At 63.1% G+C, this 10,830-nt stretch overlaps 1 protein-coding gene across 1 annotated transcript; it reads right to left on the reverse strand.

The window, feature by feature from the left end:
- Positions 1 to 14: 14 nt before the first annotated feature.
- On the reverse strand, positions 15 to 5,724 carry PHOX2A (paired like homeobox 2A). Its single transcript, XM_029055472.1, has 3 exons — positions 5,502 to 5,724; positions 2,032 to 2,219; positions 15 to 865 (listed from the first exon to the last, which is right to left on the reverse strand). Exons 1-3 carry the CDS (start codon positions 5,722 to 5,724, stop codon positions 425 to 427), a joined length of 852 nt encoding a protein of 283 aa, XP_028911305.1. The 3' UTR covers positions 15 to 424.
- Between the last annotated feature and the right edge of the window lie 5,106 nt (positions 5,725 to 10,830).

Raw genomic sequence — 10,830 nt, forward strand, 5'->3', positions numbered from 1 at the left:
CAACCCGTGGGAGGTCTGCATTGTCCTCGGGGATTCTGGGGAGCCCCTGGGCTGGGCGCTAGGGTGGTAGGGGTCGGGGGGAGGGTGGGGAGCCTCGACTGTCCCCCGCCACCCTCCCCGCCCACGTGCGGGAGAGATCGGCGGCCGACGGGGCCGGGGTTCAGGCAGGGGCGGGAGTCGCGTCTGGCTGGGAGCGGGTGCCCCCCGCCCCGGGACCGACCCTCTGTGCGCGGCCGGCTGCCCCCCGAGTCCCGGGAGGGAAGGTTGGTCGAGTGGAGCGGACCCCCTCGGGGGTGGGGAGAGGGGAGGCCTCGGCCTCGGGCTCCTGGGCCTCCCGCCCCCCGCGCCCCGGCCAGCCCGGGGGCTGGTCCCCGGCAGCCGCAGCTGCTGAGGGGGTTCGGCGGGGAGGGGTCCGGGGGGAGGATTAGAAGAGGTTCGTTTTGAGCGGGGCGGGTTTCCGGTGAAAGGAGGACAGGACGCCGGAGAAGGGCCCCGCCATGGGCTCGGCCGGCTGCCAGGCCTTGAGCAGCTCGGCCGTGCTGCCCGCGCCCGGCCCGCCGGCCCCGGGCCCGCCGGCCCACAGTGCCCCTTTGAGGGGCTGGGGGCCGTGGGGGGCGGGCAGCCCCGGACTGGGGCTGAGGCTGAGGCTGGGACTGGGACTGGCCAGCCCGCTGGGCGGAGGCAGGGAGGACGCGGTGCTGTCGGGCGTGGGGCTGCAGGTGGACTCCTTGGACTCGTCCTCCGACGACGACGAGCGCGATTCGGCCTTCTTGCCCCCCGGGCCGCCGGCCCCCGCCCCGCTGCCCTTGGCACTGGCCGCCCGTTCCTGCTTCCGGAACTTGGCTCGGCGGTTTTGGAACCAGACCTGGGGGAGCGGGGAGGGAGGGCGGTGGTTGGGAAGGGCAGGCGGAGTGAGCCCGGAGGAGCCGGAGAGGACGGGAGACTGCAATTCCCTTCCCGGAGGAGCTTTCGTCCCGGAGAATCGCCTTCCTGCGCTCTCGGTGTTGGCTCTCCCTCTCTCTCTCTCTCTCTCCCCCCGCCGCCTTGACCCAAGTCAATCTGAGCTGGCCACGGGCCTCTCCCCGGCGCCCACCCCCCAGCCGGCCCGAGCTGGCCGTGGGCCTCGCCCCGCCCCCCCCGCCAAGTCCGAGTTGGTCCCGGGCCTCTCCCTGCTGCTCCTTTCAGTCTATCCGAGCTGGCCACGGGCCTCTCCCCACCTCCCCCACCCCCAACCCGGTCTGAGCCGGCCGCGGGCCTCTGCCCCTGGCCCCGGCCCTCCGCCTCTGCCCCCGGCCCCGGCCCTCCGGCCTGTTTTAGCTGGCCCCGGGCCCGCCCTGCCTGGACACGGGCGCCTGGATTTCCGGAGGGCCCGGGGCCCCGCCCTCGTCCCCCACCCCCCTCACGGCTCTCATCCCCTTTAGGTTAGAAGGACCGGGGCATAGGAGCGACTGAGATGGCGTTGCCAGAGTTCGCCTGCCACCCGGGCACGGGGAGGGGAAAGGCAAACTGGCCTCCCTGGCACATGCTGCCCTGCGGCCGGGAGGGGTGAGGCTGCCCTCGACTCCCCCCCACACCCCCACACAGAGCGCTTCTCTCTCGGCCCCTGCTTCTGCCTCGCTGTCCGTCTGCCCCTCCCTGTCCATCTGCCTATCCACCCTGTGGTCAGCCAGGGTGGGGGGCAGGGGACGACGGGGTCTTCCATCCATCCTGGGGAGCGGGGCAGAATGGAATGGAGTGATCGCGGTGATGGTGAAACGCTTATTAGGGGCTCTGCTCGGGGGGATCTGCCCCGTCGTCATCGTGTTCACAGTCCCCGTCCCGCGTGTTTTGTGTTTTTTTTTTTTAAATGGCATCTATTAAGCGCTTCCTCTGTGCCAGACACTGTCCTAAGCGCTGGGTTGCCGATCCCCCCCAACCGACCCAGGCCTGGGAGGCCTGGGAGGCCTGGATCCCCTGGATCCCCTGTCCCTTCCCTCCCTCCTCCCCTCCCACTCCGCCCCCCCCCCCAATATTCCCCGGACCCCTCCCGACCTGGACCCGGGCCTCGGTGAGGTCAATCTTGAGGGCCAGCTCCTCGCGGGTGTAGATGTCCGGATAGTGCGTCTCGGCGAAGACGCGCTCCAGCTCCTTGAGCTGCGCGCTGGTGAAGGTCGTGCGGATCCGCCGCTGCTTCCGCTTCTCGTTCAGCCCCGACGGGTCCGAGAAGAACTTGTAGGGCACTGACGGACACCGAGGGAGAGCACGGACCCGCCCGACACACAGAGGGATGCGGGCCGGGGAGGAGGGGAGGGAGGGGAGGGAGGGAGCGGAGGGAGGGAGGGAGAAATTCCGTTAGCGCCAGGGCCGGGGGAAGCTGGTTGGGGCTGGGATGGGACTGTCTCCCGGCTAGGACCGGGGACAGCTGGGAGCGGGATTGGGGGGGAAGGGGGGCTCGAGGGGAATCTGACTTGCATCCCAGAGGGCCGAAATCCAAGAGAGCAGGGACAGAAGGGCCGGGTGGGGAAGGAGGGGAACCCCAGCTCCATCGGCAGGGCGGAGCGGGCCTCCTGTGGGTACCAGCCCCAACCGGCGGGGTAGTAACCACGGCAACAGCCAGGGAGGACCCTCCCCCCTCCCCCCCCCCACTCTGCTCCCCATCTCTGCCCCTCTACTTTCCTGTCGTGAACGCACCGTTCTTCCTCTGGCCTCCACCCCAATCGAACCTGCCGGTTCCTCCTCCTCCTCCTCCTCCTCTCCACCCCTCTTGTCCAGCGCCTAGTACGGTGCCTGGCACTCAGTAAGCGCTTAACGGAGGCCACACATTATAATAATAATTATTATTGTCCCGCCGGTCTGTCTGACTGTCCATCCATTATCCCACCAATTGAGGTCCCAGCCCCGCTTCCGTCTCTGAACCTCGTGCGGGTCCGAGCCCGTCTCTCTCTGCTGTCACCTCTCCATCCGTCCCCGCCGCAATCCTCCGGCCCCTCCACCGCCACCCCCTCCCATCCGTCCCTTTTCTGTCTCCATCCCTGCTTCTGCCCTCGCGCCGTCCCTCCCCGCGTCCCCTCTTCCTCCTCCGTTCCCATTCCCGATCTTTTCCCCCTCCTCACCCCCACCTCCATTCCCACCCCATCCCCTAATTTGTCCGCCCTCCTCTGCCTCCCAACTCCGTCCCCCATTTGGGTCAAGACCTGTCTGACCGCCCCCCGAGGGGCGGAGGTCTTTTGGTCTTGGTCTCACAGACTCGCCCTCTCCCCGTCTCAGGGATGGGCAGGCCCCGAGACAGCTAAATCACTGGGGAACTGGGGGGGCCGAGGCTGGCCGGGGCTGGGCACGGTCATTCAATCCATCGTATTTATCGAGCGCTTACTACGTGCGGAGCCCTGCACTAAGCGCTTGGAATGGACAATCCGGCCACAGCTAGAGACGATCCCTGCCCAACGACGGGCTCACAGGCTAAACGTCCAGCCGGGCCTCCTGTCGTCTGTCACTACGGACCTCCCCGGTCACCGTGGCCAGAACAGTGGAGAGAACGATAATAATAATGACGGTATTTGTTAAGCGCTTACTCTGTGCCAACCACTGTGCTAAGGGAACGGAAGCCTGTGGCCGCTCCAGCCCTTTAGGGCTGTTGGATGGTCAGCCCTCAATCCCTGCTCTGCTCCTGTTGCTCCCAGCCTCTCCCAGCGCCCGTCCCCTCCGTCCCACTGGTGACTGGAGTGTCGGGGAGAGGGGGCGGGGGAGGCCGGAGGGGCTTGGGCGGAGCGGGCAGCGATGGAATAGCTCACGGGGGCCAGAGAGACTTGACCGGGCATTTTTCATTCCCGCTTGGAAACTCGCTCGAGGCTACGGGTTCAAGCCAAACCACTGGAAACCCAGGGCGGGGCCGCCGGTTAATGTCTCGGTGTGCCAGCTCGTGGCTCCGCCACAGGCCAGTGTCTCCGGCCCAGCCTCTCTGCCCTCCATTCGTTCATTCACTAGTATTGACTGAGCGCTCACTGTGTGCAGAGCGCTGTCCTAAGCGCTTGGAGTGGACAATTCGGCAGACTCGCCCCCCACCCCTCGCCCCAAATCCTCGATTACATCTCCCCGTCTCCAAACCCCCACCCCTTCCACCATTCCACCCTCTCTCCCTGCCCCCGATCACCCCCGTTTGCCGCCCCCCCCCCCCACCGACCCAGCCCCCTGCACCCACTCTCCAAAGCCGTTTCGACCTCCTTTCTCGAGTCGGGCTTCCCCCGCCCCCTTCTTCAATCCCCACACCCCCCGTCCCCGTTCACCAGATAACTCTGCCCGATCTGGGGGTCCCGGCCCCGCCCGCCTCCATCCCTGGCTGTTCTAACCACCTGGATGTCTTTCCCGAACGGGGCATCGTTCCCGTCCGGTGCCTGGCACAGAATAAGCGCTTAGCAAATACCATTATTATTATTATGATTATCGCACCTGCCCATCCTCGAGACGGTGAGCCCCACGTGGGACAGGGACTGCGTTCAACCTTATTTGCTTGTAATAATAATAACGATGATGGCATCTGTTAAGCGCTTACGATGGGCCAAGCACCGTTCTAAGCGGGGGTATCCACCCCAGCGCTTAGAACGGTGCCTGGCCCATCGTAAGCGCTTAACAGATACCATGATCGTTATCATCATCTCCCCTCCGGGTAGACCACCCGTCCGGATCGGCTTCTGCTTCCTGCCCTGTCTCCACGTCCCCCCCCCCCCCCATCTTGGACCCACTAATCCCTCCCAGACCTCTCTCCTGGACCCCCATCCCCGCCCCCGTCATCCCGCTTATCCTACCGTCCCCAGCTTCGTGTTGACCTCCATCCCCGTCCCGCCGCCCGGATCTGCCCCCTTCCCTAATTTCAGCATCCTCGGTCTCCGGCTCCCCGTCCGTCCCCATCCCTCTCCGGCCCGAGTCCGTCGTCCGAGCTCCCGACTCCGCGTCCACCCGCATCTCTCCGGCCTCGGGTATCCTCTTCCACCTGGCTGGGGACTCGGATTTTTAGATTCCCGCCTCCCCTCTCCGCCAGCACCTCTTCACCCTCCTCTCGGGCCCCGGGCGCCCGGCTTCGTAACCTCCTCCGGTGGGCAGGCCGCGCGTCCACCCGTTGGCCGATTTTGCGCTCCGCCCGGCGCTCAGTACAGCGCTCTGCCCGACCCCGGAGCTACCGACCCCTCTTCCCTCGTCCCTTTTCCCGCCTCCGAGACCGTGAGCCCGTCAATGGGTAGGGACGGTCTCTATCCGTTGCCGGATTGTCCATTCCGAGCGCTCGGTCCGGTGCTCTGCACGTAGTAAGCGCTCACTAAATACGGACTGAATGTTCGACGGCAGCCGTCCAGCCTCCCCGTCCGTCCCCCGCGTCCCCCTCTGCGGGGCTCCACCCGCCTCCTTAGGCGTGCGTTCTCCCCCCCCCCCCCCTCCCCGGGCGCTCTTTTTTCCCCCTTTTCCCCAGCACCCCGGTCCCCTCGGTCGAGGTCGGCGGGGTCCGGGCCGCCGGCGCCCGGGCCGGCTCTCACCTGTGGAGTAGGGGGAGGGCTGGTGGTCTCGGAGGGGCCCGAGGGCGCAGTTGGGGGCGGCCAGGGAGGGGCAGGCGGGGCCGGCCCCGAAGCCGGGCCTCAGGGGGCTGTACTGGAAGCCGGCGGGCTGGCTGCAGGGGCTGAAGTCGCCGTAGGCGGAGGCCTCCATGGCCGCCACGCACGAGTCGTAGGAGTTGAGGTAGGAGTAATCCATCTGGAACATGGGGCCCCGGGCCGGCGCCCCCCCGGACCCCCGGGACCGACCCCCGGCCCCGCCGGCCCCCCTCTGCCCTCGGGCCGGTCCCGGCCCGGCTCCCGCCTCCCGGCCTCCGGCCTCCCGGCCTCCCGGGCCCCGGCCCCGGGGGCTGCGGGAGGAGTCGGGGGGTGGGGGGCCGCCTCCGCGACCGTCGCCGCCCCTCTCCGGCCGCCCCTGCCCCGCGTCGGCCCGCGCCGGCCCGCCCCGTCAGTGCGGCCGGCCCGGACGGCCGCCTCTTATAACGGGCTGGGGACAATGCGGTGCTCTGCATGACAATCGGCCGGCTGCCGGGGGGGGAGGGCGGGGGGCCGGGTCCTCCCATCGCAGCCCCCCGGGGCCGGGGGCGGGGCCGCCCGGCCTCCCCTCCCCCCGCTCCCTCCCGCCCCTCGCCCCGCACCACCTCTTCGCCGCCGCCGTCGGCCTGCCCCACGCCCCCCTGAGCCCGGCCTCGGGTTTGGGGAGGGGGTGTGTGTGTGTGTGTGCGGGGGTGGGTCCGTCTGTCTGTCTCGGGGGGGGGTGGGGGTCCGTCTGTCTCCGTGTCCGCCTGGCTATCTGTCCGGGTCCGTGCACGTCTGTGCGTCTGCGGATCGGTGTGTCGGGCTCTGCGTTCCCGCGTGTCGGTGACTCTGTGGGTCTGCGTTGGCCCGTCCGGATCCCTCGATGATATGTGTGTGTCTGGGTGTGTCCGGGGGCTTCTGTGTAAGTGCGTGTGGGGGGGTGTCTGTACGTCTGGGGGGTCTGTATGTGAGTGTACGCGAGGGTCTGGCTGGCTGTGCGCCTGGGTGTCCATGCGTGTGTGCGTGTCTGGGTTTGGTTTACATGTTGGGGCGCCTGTATGGAGGTGCGTGGGTATGGGTCGGTGGGTCGGGTTTGTCCGTGTGTGTCTGCGTGTCTGGGTGTCTGTATGTAAGTGTACGGGTGGGTCTGGCTGTCCGTGTGCCCGGGTGTCCATGCGTGTGTGCGCGTCTGGGTTCGGTTTGCGTGTTTGCGTGCCTGTATGGATGTGCGTGGGTATGGGTCGGTGGGTCGGGTTTGTCCGTACGTCTGTGTGTGTGTGTCTGTGTATGCGTCCGGCTTGCTTTCTCCCTCCACCTCATTGACCTCCCTGCCCCCTCCTCCTTCCTTCCCTCCCTGACTAACCCTCGCCCTCGCCCTGCCCATCCATCCCCTGTGGAGAAAAGAGGGGATTGGGGATCGGGGTTCGGGGCCCCCGGAGAAACCGGGGAGGGGAATCGGAGGGAGGGAGAGTTGGGGGCCCACTCCAAGGTCCAGGGCCGGGGTCGCAGGAAGTGGCAGAATGATGGGGGGTGAGGGGCCGGATCGGGACGTGGGCGCTCCGGGTTGGGGGGCGGGGGGAGTCGGTATCGTTTTGGGAAGGGGGGCGGCACCCGAGAGAGCCCAGCTGGGTCCGCGGGGAAAGGGCCCGGGGGGCACTGCCAACCTCTGGGCCTCGGGGAAGCATCTTGCGCGGCTGGAAGTGCTGAAGGAGAAGGATGGTTGAGGGGCGCTGGGGGGTGGGCTCGGGGAGGGGGGCTCGAGGGGTGCGGTTCTGGCCAACGGGGTGGGGGGGAGGGGGACCAGCTGGCCGAGGTAATCTGATTGGGGAGGGGGCCCATGCGGCTGGCAGGCCGGGAGCCGGACCGGCCGGCTGGGAGAGAGCTGGGAGAGCAAGGAGAAGGCCAATTAGATTACCGGTCCCCTAACCAAATTAGCCGCATCTGCCAGCCCGGCCCCCAGCCCGCCGGCCCGCCAGCCCGCCGGCCCGGACCCCCGCCTCCCAGCGCGGGAGGCCCCTTCCCCCTCTTCTCCCTCCTCTCTCCCCTTTTCCTACCCCCTCATCCCTCCAGCCCCCCACCCGCACCATCCCACCCCTGCCTCTTCTCACCCCCAAACCCCCCATCACAGAAACACACGCGTTTTTTGACAAACTCCCTCTTAGGCACAGATCCCCTCTTCTATACAGACCCGCAGATGTCTACAGGTCCTGCGAAGAGACAGTGTGTATGTTTCCAGACCCATTTATGTACATCCGCGCAGACACGGACACGGAGCACCCACTGAATCTATCGATCGGTCACTGGAACGTACTGAGGGCTATGTGCGGAGCAGTGCGCTAAGCGCTGGGGAGAGTACGCTACAGCAGAATTAGCAGACACGTTCCCTGCCCTTAAACACGGAACTAGAGATAGACAAGCTTTTGTACGCTTAAACCGATAGCGCTTGCATTTTTACATCTTTACGGGTACTTATACATTCGGACGAGTCATACTCACATGAACCCAGTCATCCATTCAGTTGTATTTATTGAGCGCTCGCTGTGTGCAAATCACCGTACTAAGCCCCTGGGAGAATACCGTATAACAATAAACAGACACTTTCCCTGCCCACAACAAGGTGGGACACATACCCACCTGCAGAAATGGTCACAGTTATATATCCAAACACATTTTCACACCCAGCTGAATATGGAGGTGTGTGCGCGCGTGTATGTGTATACAAGGCACCCCACACTCTTCTTTCAGAGAGATGGGTTTATTCCCCTGGGACCCCGGGCAGGGCTAAAATGCAAATTTCTCAGGCAGAGGTGAAGCCCTTAAACATATGGAAACGCCTAGTAACACATACGTCTATACAAACAGCCACGACTTATATGCACATAGAGACGCGTTTACACAAGTACACACTTTTGTACACAAATGCTGCCATAGCACGCAATCACAAAGGTGAGTATTGATACACGCAAGCGAACATTGATAAAACCAGACGAGCGTTACACATGCAGACATACGGTCACACACATATGCTGAGATATACCCCCAGGCACATACATTTATATACACACAGAGAATTATATACACATTGCTATATACTTAAACACGCAGATATGTTTCTGCCCCCAGACCTGCTTATACATGCACACGGACACTAATACACACTTACAAGGCACCCCACTAAGCTTACTGTGGGCAGGGAATGTGTCCGTTATATTGTTCTCTCCCCGGTATTTAGTACAGTGCTCTGCATACAGTAAGCGCTCAGTAAATACAATTGACTCGCTGACACTATAGACACACAGGTACAGCTGTAAAATTGTAAACTCTCTGAAGGCAGGGATTCTGTCTAACAACTCTGTTGTCCTCTCCTAGTTGCTTAGTACAGCGCTCTGCGCATAGTAATGCAGAGAGTAAGCGCTCAGTAAATAACCACTGATTGATTGGCACACACACACTCACACACACACACACTCACATACATACTCTTATAAGGTCAGACACAGGAATTCAGTCCTGCCCAAGTCCAGCTTTTGTTTTCACGAGTGTTTGGGTTAGAATGTACCCACTCCCAGGTTTTGTCACTCCCGGGCACCTCTCACCTGCAGCCCCGCTGCATCTGGCAGAGACCCTCCCCCGACCTGAGTTGAGGGGGGAGAGGTGAAGCCCCAGGGTCCAGCTCAGCTGTGAGACCCCTTCCCAGAAGGTGGTGATGGCGGTGGAGTTTTTGAGAACTGGGAAATGTGTCCTGAACGTTTTTGTAGAAAAATGATCCGGTCAGCAGAGTGAAGTGTGGACTGCAGTGGGGAGAGGCAGGAGGCGGGGAAGTCAGCAAGGAGGCTGATGCAGTCATCCGGGTGGGATAGGATTATGCCAGGACACTGGGGTCCGGTGAGAGACTGAACACAGTCCCCACCTCCAGGGTGGCCTCCTTCTGGTAGGGGAGGCGGGATGGACACGAGGCCCATTTCCACGGGGACAGATACGGACAGTTAGGGTGGGACAGTTCGAGGGAAAAGGGTGAGGCTGCAGGCCGCGCTGGTGAATGGGCCTGGCGAATCCAGGGCGGCTTCCTGGAGGCGGTAGTCTCGAAAGGTAAAGTACGGTAGGGTTAAGGAAGGGGATGGGCAGAGAGGCCCGGTGGCTAGTTCAGGGACAAGCTAAAGGTCCATCCAAGCCTGGAGGTGGAAGAGGAAGGTCCGGCAGGGATGGGATCGGCGAGGAGGCCACGCTGCTGGCTTGGCTCTCCTGGCAGAGCCGTCTCCCCACTGCTCTGACCAACGGCCCGGCCCGGTCCTGCGCCGCCCTTGAGCTCACCTGACCCAATGACCAGTACCTCAGAGTAAGGCAGGGGCGTGCGCCCCGTGGGGATCGGGCACGTCCAGGTCCGCCACCTCCACGGATGAGCTGGGCGGGTGGAGGGATCGTGAGGGGGTGGGCTCGGGGCCTCCTCAGGGCCGCAGGGCCGCTCCTCTGTTCCGGGCGGGGCGTTGGCACTGCCGGGCCGGGACCAGAATTCAGAATCCTCGCCAGCTTGGTTCTGAACGTCGGCGATGAAACCCCGGTCAAGAAGTCAATCTCACTGGGAAAGGTGCCAGGTACCTCCTCACTGTACCTCCATCTCATCTATTCGTTCAATTCAATCGTATTTTTTGAGCACTTACTGTGTGCGAAGCACTGTTGCCACCAACCTCTCGCCCACTTCCTCCCTCTGGCCTGGAAGGCCCTCCCTCTTCATAACAGACAGGCAATTACTCTCCCCTCCTCCAAAGCCTTATTGAAGGCACATGACCTCCAAAAAACCTTCCCTGCCTAAGCCCTCATTTCCTTTTCCCCCACTCTCTTCTGCCCTGCCCTGATTTGCTCCCTTTACCCACCCCTCCCTCGACCCCCCCAGCACTTTTGTACCTAACCATAATTTCTTTATATTAATATTAATGTCTATCAGTCAATCAATCATTCGTATTTATTGAGCTTATTCTGTTCAGAGCATTCATTCAATTCATTAATCATATTTATTGAGTGTTTACTGTGTGCAGAGCACAGTACTGAGCGCTTGGGAGAGTAATAATAATGTTGGTATTTGTTAAGCGCTTACTATGTGCCGAGCACTGTTCTAAGCGCTCCCTGCCTACAACAAGCTTACAGTCTACACTGTACTAAGTACTTGGGAGAATACAATTCAACAGAATTAGCAGATGTGTTCCCTGCCCATAAAGAGCTTACAGCCTAGAGGGGGAGACAGACATTAATGTGAATAAATAAGTAATTTAGCACATATCATTTAATGATACGTACATAA

The sequence above is a fragment of the Ornithorhynchus anatinus genome, chromosome 2 (assembly GCF_004115215.2).
Source record: "Ornithorhynchus anatinus isolate Pmale09 chromosome 2, mOrnAna1.pri.v4, whole genome shotgun sequence".
Classification (NCBI taxonomy): domain Eukaryota; kingdom Metazoa; phylum Chordata; class Mammalia; order Monotremata; family Ornithorhynchidae; genus Ornithorhynchus; species Ornithorhynchus anatinus.